Source organism: Nansenia antarctica (genome assembly GCF_963989245.1).
Source record: "Nansenia antarctica genome assembly, chromosome: 8".
Classification (NCBI taxonomy): Eukaryota; Metazoa; Chordata; class Actinopteri; order Argentiniformes; family Microstomatidae; genus Nansenia; species Nansenia antarctica.
In genome coordinates this window covers 55006163-55025692 of record NC_137678.1, presented here as the reverse complement: position 1 = coordinate 55025692, position 19530 = coordinate 55006163, and the positions used below count along the sequence as shown (strand labels likewise).

At 48.3% G+C, this 19530-nt stretch overlaps 1 protein-coding gene across 1 annotated transcript; it reads left to right on the top strand.

Annotated features, from left to right (window-relative positions):
* Positions 1-1069: 1069 nt before the first annotated feature.
* LOC308164424 (PRKC apoptosis WT1 regulator protein-like) lies at positions 1070-2420 on the top strand (the record flags this gene model as incomplete). The annotated part of the gene is made up of 2 exons (XM_080538525.1): positions 1070-1081; positions 1690-2420. Exon 2 carries the CDS (start codon positions 1758-1760, stop codon positions 2418-2420), a length of 663 nt encoding a protein of 220 aa, XP_080394651.1. The 5' UTR covers positions 1070-1081; positions 1690-1757.
* Between the last annotated feature and the right edge of the window lie 17110 nt (positions 2421-19530).

The following is a 19530-nucleotide window of genomic DNA, read 5'->3' as shown; positions in this document are numbered from 1 at the left end:
ACGGTACATGTGGGAAAACTAGGATTACTAGGATTACTACCCCTAACCCTACCCCTAATCCCAACCCTAACCTTAACCGTAGCACCCTAGCACCTAGCCATAACCCTAGTTTTCCCACATGTACCGTATTCCCACATGTACCGTAACATATACATGGGTGGGTGAGAGGAGGGTAGGAGCGCTGGCTGCATGCTGACAGGTCAGAGGTCAAGGCACTTGTTTGAACCAGGTGGGATGCAGGGGAGGCTGGTGGAGGTAGAAATCAGAGGACGGGTTCTATTGCATTCCTGCATTACAATGAGCCCGTCCTCCGATGTCTACCTCCACCAGCCTCCCCTGGTGGGATGTCTACCATGTCTACATGTCTACCCTACAGTTTGAGCCTGTGATGACTAAATGCGCCGGCATCCATCTGCTTGGTCATTTCCCATTCATCTATTCAGCATTCCCACCCACTCTTATCACAAGTATCTACAATGTGAATCATATTTGCATGCGCAGAGGGGAGAGTACTAGTTTTCAAGTGTGTATAGAAACTATGCAAGAAGTGGACATGGCCATGGTACCGTGTTGTTGTTGGTGGTTGTGTGGTATTGTGTTTGTTGTTGAGAGATGAATAATGGTCATGGTCACCCCTAAAGGCTCTGTGACTCATCCTGCGCCAGAGCGTGGGATCTGCGTGGGAGCGCACGAGCCTCGGCAACACACTATCTGTCATTGTGAAGAACAATTAAATTCCTTCAACAAAATATAATATGACAATGACATTTTGTGAAAACTTTGAGAACTAAGTATCTTTCTAAGGAGCAGTGACAGTGAGGCTACACGTGCACGGAGGCAGCAACTTTCCAACACAGAGCAGGAGCCGAAGGTTGCAGAATTACTGTGGACATCAGCAATCCAACCTCGGGTTCATTCGTGAATACTCGTGTATGTTCGGGGACAGCCCAGCAGAGGGAGAGGGGCAGAGCTGTTCCCTGGGTTGTTGCGTGTGACTGATCCAGTTTGCCAGTGAAGCATTATTCATTCCACCGTCGCCTGCTGTTACTGTTCACCTGAGAGACCGAAAGCTTTATAACAGGTGAGTCTCATTGAAAACACCTCTCACACATACAATAGTTGACAGTCTGCTATATTGATATGTAATGTATTAACCCATAATGAAACATGTTGGAGAAAGGACCACTAACTAACTAAAAGTGATCGGGTCGTTTTAACTTTGGCACAAAGTTCGCTGTGCGTAATAGGGCTCGTTGGTGGCTTGTTTGAGTCGCTATTGAGCGACTGTTGTATCTTTATATCTTTATATCAACTTTGTATTTTTGTATCAACTATATTTAATATAATAATCATTTAGAAAAAGTTTTGCCTATTTAAAAACTAACTGTCATTCTCCTTACCTGTCTGTAGCCCAGCGCTATTAAAGGAATGCGGAGTTATTAAATGTTATTAAACAGTAAAGGAGAGTGTTATTAAACAGTAAAGGAGAGTGTTATTAAACAGTAAAGGAGAGTGTTATTAAACAGTAAAGGAGAGTGTTATTAAGCAGTAAAGGAGAGTGCATGTTTGGTGTTATTAAACAGTAAAGGAGAGTGTTATTAAACAGTAAAGGAGAGTGTTATTAAACAGTAAAGGAGAGTGCGTGTTTGTCAGATTCAAACGGAAACTTCTATTTCCTCACCGAAGCAGCATCGTGGTGGTCCAGCAACTTCCAACCAGCCCCTGGTGAAACACTAGTTTACACAACGGAAGGGAACATGGCAACTGGTGGATTCAGACCAAACGCAACGACAGACTTCCTGGAGGAGTGGAAGGCCAAGCGGGAGAAGATGAGGGCGAAGATGCTCGGGGACATCGCGGCGGCCACCGGCGCGTCCACGGCCTCCCTGGGGACCTCCCTGGGGACCACCCTGGGGACCACCGGCAACAAAAGTGAGATGCGCAACGCCACCTCGAGCATTGAACTGAACAACAACGGCAACCCGGGGTCCGCCGCTGTGAACTGCGGGTCACCCTACGCCATGGCCCGTTCGTCCTCCACCTCGGCTCTGAAGAGACCTGAAGAAGACCCGCAACCACAACCACAACCACAACCACAACCACAGCCACAACCACAACCACAACCACAACCACAACCACAGCCCACCCCAGCCGCCAGGGTGGAGAGTGTCCCCGCAGCTAACCTGAAAAGGACCTCAGCGCCGGAGAAAGTGCCACAAACCCCACCGGAGGCGAGCCCCCCACCTGCATGCAACGACAGCGACAAGGAAAGCCCCTCTTCCAGTAAAGGCAAAGAGAAGAAGAGCAGCGGGCCCAGCGCCAGGAAGGGGAAGGGACAGATAGAGAAGAGGAAGCTGAGAGAGAAGCGCAGATCAACAGGTGTTGTCAGCATCCCTTCCAACGAGGTGAGTACCAGCTGACCAGCATACTGGCGGCTGATTACACTATTAATGATATACTCTATACTCTATACTCCATACTATATACTCCATACTCCATAGTGAATGAACAAGTTATCAGACTACTCTATATTCCCAATACAGATTATATGTATTCTTTCTGTCCCTGCTTAAAGGCATTATTATTATGATTATTATGATTGTGGTACTTCCATACACAGTCTTGTATTCATGTTGGTGTTTTCAAGGATAATTATTGAGTCAAATACATGAAAAAGTGGAAATCAAAGGGGAATGCTAAACACTCATTCCATTAAAACTCTCCAAAGTGCCAATGAACATGTTGGTTCCGGTCCAATGTTGACATGGTCCTCCTGTCTGGCACGGAGGTGCAGACAGCCGCCTCAGCGGGCTGGAGAGGCAGGGGAGAGCTGTTGTTGCTCTTAAACACGTCACAACCCAGACTCAACCAGCCATGCTGATGAAACATTACTTTGATGCCCCTCAGTCTATCAACCCACACTTACAAACATGTTTCTACTGTTATTTCACATTAACAAACACTTCAACAAACATGGTTGAATACCCAAATCATGTTCCTAGTGCACTGCACACGGTGAATAAAGTTGAATTGAATTCAATTCAACAATCTGTGGGGAATGTTCAGTTATAAAAACGAGCATGTTTTAGTGTTTTAGTGGCTTGACGTTAGCTTGGTGCTGTGAAGCGACATGGTTGTCGTGCCTCTTCCTCTTCCTCTGCCAGGCACCCATGCGTGCCGCCCTCCCTCGGGGGAGCTCCACTTGGAGGTTGACCAATGTCTCCGTTGGCTCTGGGCGTCCTGTTATTAGGCGCTGCGCGGTGCCAAGGCAAAGTCATCTGAGAACTGGTCAGACGCCAGACCCTAAATGCTAGGTTTCGGCCTCGCTGATCGTGCCAAATATGTGTGATCATGCCCTTTATGGTTTCCTTGTTCTTCTTCTAACTGCTGAAGCAGAAATGCTAGAAACTTGCTGCGTAACATATTGTATATTTATCGCATTGCAAACTGTCATTTTCATTCCTTTCCACAAATCTAAACAGTACCGCAGCATCACGGCTGTATGACTGGAACTACAAGTCCCACCAGTCCCACCAGTCCCATTGTGTCATGGTTCTTTATTGACTAGGTGCGCTGGCATAATCCCTCCAGCTATGTCCTGTTGGGGTCAATACATCCTGCTGCTGCTGAGGGGCTTTCAGGGTGACAGGGAACCCGATAGCTCCACTCTGGCTGTGATGGGCTGATAATGGCTTCACGGTTAACTGGAGCAAACACTCGGGTCTGTGTAGCGTCAACCAGGACCACCTCCGACATTCCAGGAAGGTGTCTCCTTTCTTACCCCCCCCCCCCTCCTTCCCTGTCTCACCCTTTTGGCGGGGAAAGGGATGTGTCAGTGGCAGTTTGAGACCCCTGTGACCTGAGAAATTCTTACGGCACAAAGGAGTACCGCTTGACTGTGTGTGCGTGTGTGTGTGTGTGTGTGTGTGTGTGTGTGTGTGCGTGCGTGCGTGCGTGCGTGCGTGCGTGTGTGCGCAAGTGAGAGTGTGAAGGTTACACCCTCAGTGTATCTTGGGTGAGGTTTTCTCTCTTGTCCCCTAGGTCTAGTACGTACTGTGTGTGTGGGGTTGTTGTGTCGGTGTGTCCCATCGGCTGCTGATTGGCCCTGATCTATCCTGCTCATTGTCTGGGTCAGATGTGTTCCAGTACGCTGGCTGAGTTACGAGGCCTGGTGGAGACAGAGGGACTGTGGTGCTTCAGCCCAGAGAGCTGAACGTTGTTTCATGTGCTGGACAGGATTTCCCTGATAAAGGCTTCTGCTGCTGCTGGTGTGTCTGGGACACCCAGGCCCTTCAGAACCAACCGTTCGTCAGCGTGGGTGAAAGGCTCCAGGACCGTATGATCCTAACACACATCTGTGCCAACAGCTTTGACCATTAGCACACTGGCGATCGGACCGCGGGGTAGCCAAGGGGATTTTCACAGAGCTAGTTCCTGATTATGCCCCGGGCGTCATTAATACACGTTGTGTTGTTTATCATAAGTCTGTCATAAGCGTAATGGACTGTGTGTGTGTGTGTGTGTGTGTGTGTGTGCATGTTTGTGTGTCGTGTGCATGTATGTGTGTGTTTGTGTGTGTGTGTGTGTGTGTGTGTGTTTGTGTGTCGTATGCGTGTATGTGTGTGTGTGTGGGCGGGCGCGCTATTTAATAGAGGGTGGTGTCAATGTCTGATATCTTTATCTTTACAGTTTATTTTTCCCTTGAGAATTCGGATCAACAATGTGGTTAATAAACGAGGCTCCATTGTTTGACAGTTGGCGCTCCCTCAGAATGTTTATGGTCCACTTGTAGAAGCGACAGGATCCGATTGGTCCGCTTCTGCTTGCCAACTGAAACAGTTTTTTTTTAAAACCCAGGTTGCATGGTTGTTACCCATTCTTACATGACATAATCTTTTATAAACCGCAGTTTCAAATCAGATATAGTTTTGACACTAGCATCAATGGCTCTGTAGACCACTTGTCATCCCCTGACAGACTATTGAATTTGTCCACGCGCTATAGTCTGGAACATTCTCCAGTGAAGCGCTACGGGTTCCATGTTGGCACCCAGAGGTTTTCCTCAGGATCACTTCATGTTGTTGTGTCTAAAGTAGCGTTGCTGTTTACACACTGAAGGGTAGCGTGACGGACAATCTGAGACAGAGGCTAGCAGTACAGCTACATTACATCCCCATGGGAACGCCCTGGAGAATGTCATATCTGACATAGATGTGATAAAGTAGTCTTACACAAATGTATATGTTCATCACCTCCCCGGCTATCAAAACAAGCCTCGGTCAAGAGAGACTGATGTTTTTCACAAGCAGCAGCTGTGGCGTTGTGGTAAAATGGCCATCCTAAGGCGGGGGGCTTCTTGTTGCTACTCTCTCCTTCTTGTTGCCTCTCTAGCTGGACGAAGCCTCTGGGAGCAGCAGCCTACGTTCTAACCCGACTACGTCCTCACACGGTGCTGCGGTCATGTTGCTGTTTCCATCGGTGTAAGGTTTCCACCTCTGAGGCTGCCTCTCGTCTTGCTGTAGAAACATCATCAATTATTCTGTTCAACAGGCCTCCCGTGGTTTAGAGTTATGGGTAAAGCTTTCATACGCCCCTTTGAATAGGTGAGAAAGTGGGCAGAAATAGGTTTTCTGTCACTTAATTGTGAGGTAAACAGTTGTTTGTTCAAGTCACTAGCATCAAGTGTCGCTACTTACAGGCAATGAAAGGAATGTAAGGATGGATGTCGGAGGCGGGTGGAGTGAGTTTTACTGAAGCACTTACTAAAGGCGGTGCTTTATGGTGAATCACATCCCAGCTGAGGTGTGTTGTTGGTGAACCTCTTAGCTGTGACTTTAATCACGATAAAGAACGTCCCTGAGTGCCTTAAAGCTTTTATACAACGGTTACAAAATGTGACAAGAAAAAAATGGTTCAAGTATTTATATATTTTGTGATAGATTTCTGTGGTTTCTGCCCTAGGCTCAGAAATATCGTTTTCAAAATGACCACTCCTGTCAAGGTAACACGATAAATAAATAATAGGTTGTTATTCTAGTGTTTGTGCAAGGATAGAACAAGCATTGTGATTGGCTGAGAGGTGTTTGAAGCTTTGCTTTATTCCCTCATAAATGAATAGCTCTGTGTTTTAGCTGCATAAGTTGCAGTAATATTCATGTGCAAACAAAGCGTCCCTCAGCTGTGATTGAATTACGGAGATTCGTTTTCTTGTCACAAATTCGCTGTTTTGTTTTGTAACAACACATCTAAATCCCTTCCAAACAAGGTCACATCATCACAGCGAATACCACAGGGATGGCATCATAGGCTTAGGTAAGCCAGGAGTTATTTGGGCAGTTTTTTGGGAAGTGCGGTTTATGAAAGTATGCTAAACTCTTTAATTGAAACAAGCATTTTTTTGTTCTTTAGCCAACAGCGCCTGAGAGTTTACAAGACCATGTGTTAGGGTCGACTTATTAAGACTTCTACATTGTTAACGACTGTCACAGGAACAGCTCGTTAGGGGTGAGAGAAAAAAAAGAAGAAATCCCAATAGACCTGTTCTGAGAAACTTGGGGGATTTCCAGGAGAGGAGTGGGAAGAATGTGGTTCTCCAGCACATAGGCCCTGTTCCTGTTCCTGCTTCTGAGACATTGTTACCAGGTAGACCCCCTAACTAACACCTTAGACCCCTGCACACCGGGGCACCCCGAGGTCTCTCAGCACGTCGTAAAACACCCGCTCCCCCTAATCGGCTGTGGCATTGTTGTTTCTGTGCAGGTTTCAGGAATGTTACGTACGCGTCGGCTCTCGTTAACACGCCTTCTGACTAGGTACGGCGCGGTGAATAGCTGCTGTCTATTAGGCTGTCAGACTTAAACCATATCACTGGATCAGACAGAGGGTGAATGCAACGATGCAACGGGGGGAAACGGGGCCTTTCAATGGAATCCAGAAGTGCTCCTGCTCCTCTAATGAGGCTCTGTGAGTGACCTTACCCCCGTCTGTTCTCCACATCCCCCCCCCCCCCCCCCCTCCTCCCTCCCTTCTCGGGAGGTTTGGTAAATAACACAACTCGGCAGTTAGCATATATCCCAGATCCATGTTAGCAGCTTTTAATAACTAATATCTTGTTAATAATAAGTCACATTCATAGAGAGTTCTAGATAATTGTTTTATTTTTTATTTCACAGACTACAAGCTTGGATGTTTTAATCTATCTAGGTCAGTGCCTTTTAGTTATGGCTATGATGAGCTGCGTGTGTGAGATTGAGATTGAGATTGAGATTGAGATAACGTTTATTGCCACTATGCATTACACATATAGGAATTTGCTTCGTCACCACAGCAAGTGCGTTTATACTTTTTTCACATATCAAAAAACAGGACAACACAACAACAACACAGGTGTGTACTGTGTGTGTGTGCGTGTGTGTACTGTGTGTACTGTGTGTACTGTGTGGGCTATCACAGGGCAAGAATGCTCCCCTGCACTGCTTTCAGAGAATGCACAGTCAGGCAAATCCCCCCCCCCCGCCCGCCCGCCCTGGGCATTGACGTCTACAGCACATGTCTCGCAAATGAGTTAAGAACTCACCTGTTCTCTCAAGCCTGACTCTCCTCCCCCCCCCCCTCCCCTGAACACCACGGTCACGCTAGATGCTCTCAGACTATACTCAGTGGACACTGGGCCTGCGTACGTCACCAACCCCGAAATAGATCTTATACAGAGGCTTGTGTTTGCGTTTGGCCATAACGTCTCACGCCTTAGTTCATAGATCGCATTTGTTCATGTCCCTTTAGCAGATGCCTTATTCCACAGGGACTTACAATCAATACATTTGACTAAGCAAGTGAATCATCAATTCACCAGTCAGTATAGGGGGAAGCACACACATTATAGGGGGTAGTAGGTGTCTCAGGAGACACAGTGTTGGGGGGTAGTAGATGTCTCAGGAGACACAGTGTTGGGGGGTAGTAGATGTCTCAGGAGACACAGTGCTGGGGGGTAGTAGATGTCTCAGCAGACACAGTGCTGGGGGGTAGTAGATGTCTCAGCACACACAGTATAGGGGGTAGTAGGTGTCGCAGGAGACACAGTGCTGGGGGGTAGTAGATGTCTCAGGAGACACAGTGCTGGGGGGTAGTAGATGTCTCAGGAGGAGCAGTAAAGGTGTAACCTGAAGAGATGGGTCTTGCCAGCGTTTGAGGTAAACATTTGAGGTAAACGTTTGAGGTAAACATCATTCCTTTGAGAAGGGGGTTTCACCCTCGCTGCCTCCCACCTTCATAACCCACCAGCAGAGAGAGACTGGTGCTTTCATCTGTCTCTCCTCCAGGCTCAGATGTCCCTTCCCCATATCTGTCCTCCCCAACACCGGAGATCGGGCTAAGAGCGTTAACATGTTAATATTAACATGACCTGTTACATCTCCTGCCCTGGATGTACACAGTCCTTCTGTATGCTGCAGATGTTCTGATATCTCATCATAGCTTAACGGTTCTTCACACGGGTGTGGGAGTAATCGTCATGCCTCCTTCTAGCTGCTTTTAGGCCACTTGTGCCTAGCTGCCAGGCTCCTGACTAGTAGGGGAACAGGCACGCACACACACACGCACGCAGGCACACGCACGCACGCACGCAGGCACACACACACACACACACACACACACACACACACACACACACACACACACACACAGTGGGGGGGGGCGTCACAGAGAGCAATGCTGTGGATTAGAGCCTGTCTGCCTTCTCTTCCCCTGCTGATTTAGCTGTACTTGAGAGAGAGAGAGTGTGAGAGAGAGAAAGGGAGAGAGAGAGAGAGACAGAGAGACAGAGAGAGAGAGAGAGAGAGAGAGAGAGAGAGAGAGGGAGACAGAGAGAGAGAGAGGGAGAGAGAGAAAGGGAGAGAGAGAGTGTGAGAGAGAGAAAGGGAGAGAGAGAGAGAGATAGAGAGGGAGACAGAGAGGGAGAGAGAGAGAGAGAGGGGGAGACAGAGAGAGAGGGAGAGAGAGAAAGGGAGATAGAGAGAGAGACTGAGAGAGAGAGAGAGAAAGGGAGATAGAGAGTGAGAGAGAGAGAGGGAGACAGAGAGAGTGTGAGAGAGAGAAAGGGAGAGAGAGAGAGAGATAGAGAGGGAGACAGAGAGGGAGAGAGAGAGAGGGAGACAGAGAGAGAGAGAGAGAGAGAGAGAGAGAGAGTGTTAGCGTGTGTAACTTTGTGTAAATGTAAGTTGTTTGTTGGACATTCCTGTGTATTAGGCGGTGGTGGGGGGGGGGGGTTGTGAGTCAGCTGTAATCAGGCCACTCTGCGTGATTGGGCATTTAGGAGCCTGTCTGTTTGAATTCATTACAGCAGAGTAATATACAGATGCTAATCTCTCTTTCTCTCCTTCCCTCTCTCCCCTCCTTCCCCTGTCTCTCTGTGAGCACGACAAGGACGGTTTCTCATGCCGCCCTGACCACCCCTGGGCAGCATGTGAACAGTTTTGCTTTGACATGTTGACAGTTTTTGTTGACAGAGTTTATATATAATATAGTAAGTCAATGGTGAACGTGGGAGTCTGTCGATACAGCTTTCTCGTTCTGTGTGGTACTGTGGTGAGATAGTGGTAGGTCCCTGGTAGCACACTGCGCTACACACATCCATCTCCACTCCACCACACCACCCTACTGGGTTACGTCATCGTCCTCCCCAGTCAGACTTTGTCCCACGATAAGCATCAGTATGCCATATGACGACACCACAGTAGCTAGGTGGTGAATGATAAACAAACAAAGTCATAAACTCTCTTCGCTCTGCGTCACCGCGGGCGAGAGAGAGAGAGAGAGAGAGAGAGAGCTCCGGGTGTCATGGCAACGCCCAGGTGCAGTAGGAATGCGGGCATATTCAGGTGGAGGCTCTTTGAGTCCTCAGGAGTGTTTGGCATTCCGCTGTGTGTGTGTGTGTGTGTGTGTGTGTGTGTGTGTGTGTGTGTGTGTGTGTGTGCGTGCGTGCGTGTGTGTGTGAGTGCATGCATGCGTGCTAGGGGATTAAAACACATTCACTTTGGCTGTGCATACCGAACTCTGACTTGATTTGTTGGAGAGAAACTAAAGGGAAATAGGAGGAATGTGGAATGTGCTTAGAACAAATGAAATGTTCTCTCTGGAACGCCAAAGCCTGCATGTTGAGATGTGCATTGTTTGCAGGCCACATTCTTAATCAACGGAAAGCATAGCCAGGTATATCAAATGAGAAACCAATGGAGCCGTCCATTAGACTGAGAATATAAGCCTCTAGTCTAAACACTCACACACATCCTTCATCTTTAAGCTTTTCAAGCAAACTAAGACAAATAAAATGTGCTCTAGAGGATTTCTCCTCTAGGTGTGTGTGTGTGTGTGTGTGTGTGTGTATGTGTGTGTGTGTGTGTGTGTGTGTGTATGTGTGTGTATGTGTGTGTGTGTATGCGTGTGTGTATGTGTGTGTGTGTATGTGTGTGTGTGTGTGTGTGTGTGTGTGTGTGTATGTGTGTGTGTGTACGTGTGTGTGTGTGTGTGTGTGTGTGTGTGTGTATGCGTGTGTGTATGTGTGTGTGTGTATGTGTGTGTGTGTATGTGTGTGTGTGTGTGTGTGTGTGTGTGTATGTGTGTGTGTGTGTGTGTGTGTGTGTGTGTGTGTGTGTGTGTATGTGTGTGTCCACTGATGCTGTCATGGGAGGACCGAGGGCCTCATCAGCTGTTGACCTACGCGACGCATCAATGACCCACAACCCCCTGGTGTTCCTGCCACAGACCATCCCATTGGCTGGTGGAGCCGCACCATGTGACCCGCGGGGTGTCAGAAACGGGCTAACCCTAACCCAGAGACACTTTACCAGACTGACCCAGAGACAGTTTACCAGACTGATCCAGAGACAGTTTATCAAGGTGTTCAGATACCAGTGGCAGGATGGTCTGATGGGGAATGTCAACAACTGTGAGATGGGTGACTTATTTGCTTCTGTCTGTGTGAGGAGATCTTGTCGTTGGGTCAGAGTGTTGCAAGCTGGAATGAGAGAGAGACTATGCCTGTCTGTCTCCTACATGCGGCAATTCTGCAATGAATCAATTGTCCTGAGTATATCATTGATCCTGAAGAGCGTTGATTGTTGAGGGGCTGTTTTACATTGAACGGTTGGAATGACGCAACGCAGAGACGAAAGATAATCTACCTGACCTATTCTCAGAGATCAACATCCTCCACCGTGATCAATATCATTATCTATTAGCACACAGTCACTTTACTCAATACCGCCTCTTACACCCACTGTCACCGAGGGCAATACTCATGACATTCCTACTTGTACTATTTTATTTTACTATTTGTACTGCTGATTGTATTATTATTATTTAGACGTAGTGGTGGTCTAGTGGATAGTGAGTTGGACTTGTGATCGGAAGGTTGTGAGTTCAAATCCCGCCTGAAACCCCACCACTACTAGTGTGCCCTTGAGTAAGGCACTTAGCCCTCAGTTACTCCAGGGGGAATGTCCCTGTGATTCGTAATTGTAAGTCGCTTTGGATTAAAAGCGTCTGCTAAATGGCAAAATTATTTATTATTTAGACGTATTTGTCTATTAGTCTCCCACAACTTCACCTTTCACAATTCACTCATGTCCTGATGGTTGGGCTTGGGGTTGGGGAGGCACGCGGCGCGCGAGGCCCAAAGACAACACAGACACGGAGCAGAACGCCCCGGATTAGGATCCATTGTTCCTCTCCCAGCGCCCCGGCTGCCCCCCCGGCTGCCCCCCCGGCCTGCCCCGCGCCCCGCTTACCCCCTCCGTGCCCCGGCTGCCCCGTCTTAATCACCGCTGGCTAGCCACCCGGCCCAGGGTTACATTCCTATGCTGCTGGTTCACCCAGAGGCCTTAAAGGGGCAACCTGTCATTCTGTCATTCTGTCATTCTGTCATCCTGTCATTCTGTCATTCTGTCATTCTGTCATTCTGTCATTCTGTCATCCTGTCATCCTGTCATTCTGTCATTCTGTCATTCTGTCATCCTGTCATTCTGTCATTCTGTCATCCTGTCATCCTGTCATTCTGTCATTCTGTCATCCTGTCATCCTGTCATCCTGTCATTCTGTCATCCTGTCATCCTGTCATTCTGTCATTCTGTCATCCTGTCATCCTGTCATTCTGTCATCCTGTCATTCTGTCATTCTGTCATCCTATCATCCTGTCATCCTGTCATTCTGTCATTCTGTCATCCTGTCATTCTGTCATTCTGTCATTCTGTCATTCTGTCATCCTATCATCCTGTCATTCTGTCATTCTGTCATCCTGTCATCCTGTCATTCTGTCATCCTGTCATTCTGTCATTCTGTCATCCTATCATCCTGTCATCCTGTCATTCTGTCATTCTGTCATCCTATCATCCTGTCATCCTGTCATTCTGTCATTCTGTCATCCTGTCATTCTGTCATTCTGTCATTCTGTCATCCTGTCATCCTGTCATCCTGTCATCCTGTCATCCTGTCATCCTGTCATTCTGTCATTCTGTCATCCTGTCATCCTGTCATCCTGTCATCCTGTCATTCTGTCATTCTGTCATTCTGTCATTCTTTCATTCTGTCATTCTGTCATCCTGTCATTCTGTCATCCTGTCATCCTGTCAACCTGTCATCCTGTCATTCTGTCATTCTGTCATCCTGTCATTCTGTCATTCTGTCATTCTGTCATCCTGTCATCCTGTCATTCTGTCATCCTGTCATCCTGTCATTCTGTCATCCTGTCATCCTGTCATCCTGTCATTCTGTCATCCTGTCATTCTGTCATTCAAACACAGCAGCAATCCACTGGACACGATCGCGTTGTCTACAAACAATAGAGTAAAACAATCAGATATTTTGTGTTCTGATAGATGGACTGAGCTCATGAGGCATCTGTAAGTTCTATTATTCAACAATCAATGGCTAGATAGACTTCTGGTTAGATGCGAAAAGCTGCATTTCGTTGTCTGGTACTTGAATCTAATCTAATCTAATCTACTCTACATATATCATTACATGTCCACTGTACCAGTTATAGATTGACACGTAAGCTGCAGTCAGCATGGTTGTGTAGCAGCGTACCGGAGAACCAAACCAAACAAACAACAAACGCTGCCCAGTGCAGCTGATGAATGTGACAATGTGGCAACGCCCTGCGGTTGGCACACTCTCCCTTCAGTGGCACACAGCGTGCCCGTCACATCTACGGCATCTCCTCCCCACACAGCCTCACGGAGGAATGAAGTATCACTCTACAATACGTGTACCATGTGTCTGAGCTTTTTAAAAAGAAGTCAAATGTCTGTACCCGTAAGTAAACAGACCAGGTACGTTCCTGGTACATGTAGCCGTAAGTAAACAAAGCAGGTACGTTCCTGGTACATGTAGCCGTAAGTAAACAAAGCAGGTACGTTCCTGGTACATTTCGCCGCGAGGAAGAACGTTGTGGTCTGAGAACAGAACGGTACGGTGTCTCTCAGTGAAGCCCTGTGTGCTCAGGAGGAGGTAGGGATAGCTGTGACACAGGCTAGGGTAGAGAGATGGGGACAGGGTCTGAGCTGGCTGGCAGCTGTGTCACAGGCCAAGGTAGAGAGGAGGACAGAGTGAGACTGTAGCTGTCTGATCTGTCTGACCCAGTCTCATTCCCAGACACTTCCGTCAAAATGCACGAAAGGTCTGGTGGACCAAAGCATCAAACTTGACCTTCGTTAAGCCCGTAGAAAGAGAGTTAGAAATGGACGTCATTCCCTCTGCTGACTGACAGGACATGCACGGGTACTTGGCTGTTCGAAAGGGGTCAAATCAAATGTAAAGTGTGCAGTGTGCCTTCTAAAGGTGTGGTATGGCCCATTGGATGGAGTCTATATTATAACAAAGGACCAGAGTTTGGTCAGGTCACATGGTCAGGAAAAAATACCAGACCCTAGTAACCGATAACGGGTATGAAAAAAACACAATTTGGGAGCAGTTTTTGGCTCCCCGAAATTAATTTGAACACTCGCAGCACCGCAGCACCGTTTCACAGTAATTGGAACGGTTATTTATCAGTGACAAAAGTGCTCGGGACAGCGAAGTAATTCAAAACAAATTATTACCACACGCGAGCCAAACAGAGCGTGTCATTTCCAGAATGTTTGTCTCGAGCGACTGTTCACCCTTCCAATTTGGATCAGCCAGCCTGCCGCTTTGTAAAAAACGGTCCTCTGGCCACCAGATCACCGCCGCGAAATAAGTCTGTCTGCGCTCTCCCCTCCTCGCTGCTTACGAGTTGTTTAAACGTGCCCTTCTGCATACTGAAGAGTATCTGTCTGGAACATTCTGGTGAATCCCCTCTCTTCTCTTTTTAAGAGTACAACATTGCATCATTAAAGCTGAGACTTAATTGGTTTTCCAAAGTTGCCGCCGTCCCCTCATGACTGGAACCCTGAGTGAAAGTTTTTAAAAGCAAAAGAGCCTCTGAGAGATAGAAGAAGACTCTTTGTTTGATCTCCTGGGCGAGGTCTGCGCTGGCCCTGAGAGGAGTGGTAATTTGAGCAGCTAGCGCCATGTTGCTTCATGTGAATTAACCTTCGCCTGTGGACGAGGCCGCTCTGCTAAAAGATGCATGACCAATGGAACGTTCTACTCGTTCTACTCCGGCGTGACTGATTGGATTTTCATCCCCGAGACGCCCGACGTCCATTGTTGAACGCCTCGACCAGAACTCCCATAAGTCCCCTTTCTACTCCTTTCTACTCCTTTCCCCCTTCCTCTTATTCTTCCGCCCTTCTCTGCTCCCTGCTGGCTGCCTGGGTCTGATCCTTCTAGATGGTGTTTAGCCTTTGGATACAAACATGATTTATTTGTTTTGACTGGTTCCACATTTTTTCGTTTTTCGTTCTTTTCTTTTCTTTTTTTCTTCTGAGATGTGAAAGAAAGGGACTGAAATCCTTGGCAGGTTGGGTGAAACAGTTATTGTTTGTTAAACATGAGGTATGACGGTATGTCTGTGTGTGGCCTGTCTCTCATGCCACCCCCCCACCCCCCTCTCTCTCTCTTACTTTCCTCTCTCCCGCCCCCTGTCTCTCGCCCTGTGGCGATACCTGGACCCTCCCAGGGCAGATGAATGGGCTGGTGTCACCCGCTCCGTCTGTCCACAGGTCCGTATTTATCTTCCTGGTGTCAGCCTGAAAGGTCACACAATCTAGAACAAACAGTCCGCAGCCCACCATTATCTATGAAGCGACAGAGAGAGAGGAGAGAGAGAGTGAGACGTTCAGGGAGAGAGAGAGAGAGAGAGAGAAAGAGGGGTGGAGGGGGGAGAGAGACACAGAGAGAGAGACAGAGAGAGAGAGACAGAGAGAGAGAGAGAGAAAGAGGGGTGGAGGGGGGAGAAAGACACAGAGAGAGAGACAGAGAGAGAGAGCGAAAGAGGGGTGGAGGGAGAGAGACAGAGAGAGAGAGAGAGAGAGAGATAGAGAGACACAGAGAGAGAGACAGAGAGAGAGAGAGCAAAAGAGGGGTGGAGGGGGGAGAGAGACACAGAGAGAGAGACAGAGAGAGAGAGAGAGAGAGAGAGAGAGAGACACAGAGAGAGAGAGAGAGACTGCTGTGCCCCAAGGGAGCTCTCTTCTGACTAACGTAAACAGGATGCTTCTGGTATGCGGAATTTAACGTTCAAAAGAATAAACTGGATAAAAGTGATCCAAATGTATGAAATGCAATGTTTTATTCTATTCTCATGGTTTGGATATCAAAGCAGTAGCCATTAATAACAGGCAGATGGTCCACTGGATAAAACACTCTACTGGTTGGTTTCAACATTGTGATGATAATAATAATATGTCTTATAAAGAAGACCTGTATGTCACAACTATTTACTTAGCAACAGTACAGTACACGTCTAATCTTATGACTGCAATTGGAGTCCAACCAGTATGAAGCTTCCTGTTAGTAATGCTCTCGTGAAACACTATAATAACATTGTAATAACATTACATTGTTATAACATCTGGAGCGGACATTCTTATAGAGTTAGTCACTCGCGGTCTGTGAACTAGATTCAAGGTTGTGTGTTGTTGTTATCTACCCCGATTTGCTTTTCCTAAACAGGATTATACCAAACACAGAATCTTCCTGCAAAACCTGGGATCTTTAGACCGGAGCCTTTGAAAGGGCTGAACCCAACAGTTTCTAAGGACGTTTCCAGTAACTGAATTTGACTATACGGCGGCGCAGCGTTTGATGCGGTTAGCACGACATGTGAAATTGAATTTGCTGTTTCCCAAGCATCGCCGTTAGCGCCATGCTAACACAGAACCTTGGCAGGAAAGCTGTTTGCTCTGCGTGTACGTGTTTGAAACCACCCTCCATAATCGAGCTTTTGTGCTCGTGCCATGTTCTCTCATGTTCTCTCATGTTCTGCACGGGCCGGGGTTTCCATGGTTTCCAGGTGAAAGGAGTAATGGTGTTGTTGCCGTGACGGCGCCCAAGCTTGGGCTTCACCGTTCCCAGTCTTCCCATTGGCTGGCTGGTTGGGAGCCCAGACATTGCTGGACATGACTCATGGTCTAGTGTCTGCCAACGCTAAACACAATGGCCTCTGTACACAGAGAGAGATGCATGCTGTCACATGTAACAAGAGTTTTGAGCAAAGGTGAGGGAAAGGTGACAGAGAGAGAGAGAGCAAAGTGGAGTGTTCTCATGACAGAGAGAGAGAGTGTGTGTGTGTGTGTGTGTGTGTGTGTGTGTGTGTGTGTGTGTGTGTGTGTGTGTGGAGTGTGTGTGTGTGTGTGTGTGGAGTGTGTGTGTGTGTGTGTGTGTGTGGAGTGTTCTCATGACAGAGAGAGCAGAGTGTGTGTGTGTGTGTGTGTGTGTGTGTGTGTGTGGAGTGTGTGTGTGTGTGTGTGTGTGTGTGTGTGTGTGTGTGTGGAGTGTGTGTGTGGAGTGTTCTCATGACAGAGAGAGCAGAGTGTGTGTGTGTGTGTGTGTGTGTGTGGAGTGTGGTGTGTGTGTGGAGTGTGTGTGTGTGTGTGGAGTGTGTGTGTGTGTGGAGTGTGTGTGGAGTGTGTGGAGTGTGTGTGTGTGTGTGTGTGTGTGTGGAGTGTGTGTGTGTGTGTGTGTGTGTGGAGTGTGTGTGTGTGTGTGTGTGTGTGTGTGTGTGTGTGTGTGGAGTGTTCTCATCCCCACAGAGGCACCTGCCTGCCTGCTTCAGTAGCTGTGAACATCTGAGCAAAGCGTCGTTGCTTCAGGGGGAGGTGATTCATGTCGTGGATCAATCTGTCCTAAAGAAGGTTATATAACGTTAGTGAAAACATCCTTATGTAACCACACAGCAGCATTTAAATCAGCTAGAGCCATGAAAGAACATAGAGGCGTTTTAGATCAATCGTTCATATATGCAACACTAATTTGCCATCATTAGCCATGTGTATTTTAGTGTATCAGGGTGGAGATGTACTGTGTCATCATTATAATATGTCATTATTCAGCCTGGATAGAAAAGTCTTAAATTATAAATAACTAGGTGGTGAATCAACCTGTGTCACCATCACGTCATCATCAGATCAGGTCAGATTACATTCAACTGTATTGTCATTGCAGAGTCAAAACTACCAGACAAGGAAATGCAGTAACGACACGTCACCTGACCGCTCATAACCTCCCTATTTAAAAACCAGTTTTTTTTTATATTCAACTTGTTGTTAAATCCCTATCTTAAACATGTTGTGCTTGTTGGCCTTATCTGGTAATTAGATCTCTATTCTAAAGCCACATGGTTGCCAAAAGCCACATTAATCAGATTAACACGTTTCCAGGTTGGCTTCCTTGATGTAGGACGCCTCCCTCCCTCCCCTCCCTCCCTCCCCCCCTCCCTCCCCTCCCTCCCACCCTCCCTCCCCCCCTCCCTCCCTCCCTCCCTCCCCCTCCATCCCTACCCTCCCTCCCCCCTCCCTCCCTCCCTCCCTCCCCCCTCCCTCCTCCCCCCCTCCCTCCCTCCCTCTCCCTCCCTCCCTCTCCTCCCTCCCTCCTCCTCCCCTCCCTCCTCCCTCCTCCCCCTCCCTCCCTCCCTCCCTCCCTCCCCTCCCTCCCTCACTCCTCACTCCCTCCCCCCCTCCCTCCCTCCCTCCCTCCCCCCCTCCCTCCCTCCCTCCCTCCCTCCCTGCACCAGTCCCCCCGCATTCTCTGGCCCTGACAGCAGCGCCGCTTTTGTGAACTCAGACTTACTTTCGTTTATCAAACTCTAGTGTTATCTAGTGTTATCAGTAGACACGTAACCTGATCTCTCCGTATCTTGGTCAGGAGGGTTAGCTGGCCTGTAACAGGGAGGGTTAGCTGGCCTTAACAGGGAGGTTTAGCTGGCCTGTAACAGGGAGGGTTAGCTGGCCTGTAACACAGGGAGGGTTAGCTGGCCTGTAACAGGGAGGTTTAGCTGGCCTGTAACAGGAGGGTTAGCTGGCCTGTAACAGGGAGGGTTAGCTGGCCTGTAACACAGGGAGGGTTAGCTGGCCTGTAACAGGGAGGTTTAGCTGGCCTGTAACAGGAGGGTTTAGCTGGCCTGTAACAGGGAGGGTTAGCTGGCCTGTAACACAGGGAGGTTTAGCTGGCCTGTAACAGGGAGGGTTAGCTGGCCTGTAACAGGGAGGGTTAGCTAGCCTGTAACACAGGGAGGTTTAGCTGGCCTGTAACACAGGGAGGTTTAGCTGGCCTGTAACAGGGAGGGTTAGCTGGCCTGTAACAGGGAGGTTTAGCTGGCCTGTAAAACAGGGAGGGTTAGCTGGCCTGTAACAGGGAGGTTTAGCTGGCCTGTAACAGGGAGGGTTAGCTGGCCTGTAACACAGGGAGTGTTAGCTGGCCTGTAACACAGGGAGGGTTAGCTGGCCTGTAACAGGGAGGGTTAGCTGGCCTGTAACACAGGGAGGTTAGCAGAGACCACTCTGACGTGAGGCTGAGAGATCTGTCCACTTCAGTGGGAGGCTGGTGTGAGTAGAGGGGGGGGGGGGCGCAGGAGGTCGAGCCGACATCTAATGATCGCAGGGTTGGCAGATCGGTGGTTCGAACCCCAGCTGGCCACATGCCGAGGTGTCCTTGGGCAAGACACTGAACCCCAGAATTGCTCCCAGTGAGCGGGCCCGGCCGGCGCCTTGCATGGTAGCTGGCTGCCATTGGTGTGTGAATGTGTGTGTGAATGGGTGAATGAGAGGCCGTTGTAAAGGCTTTGGAATAAGGCATAGCTATATAAGTCAGTCCGTTTACCATTTAGGATGGGTACGTTGTAATGCATGGAATGGAATAAGGAATGGGTATCAAATGTGTGTGTTTGATACCATTACCCAATCCATTCTGTGCATTACAACATGCCGTCCTCCGATGTCCTGATGTCTACCTCCACCAGCCTCCTCTGGTTCACAAGGCAGCCTGTGTTTCAGCTGAGAGGTGTTAGTCTGGTTCTATAGAGGAGAACCAACGGCATTACTGTAAATATGCAGCTTAGTTTATGCGGGATGTCCAGGATCGTTATGGTTACAGCTCTAATGAGTGAGCTATTGTTTA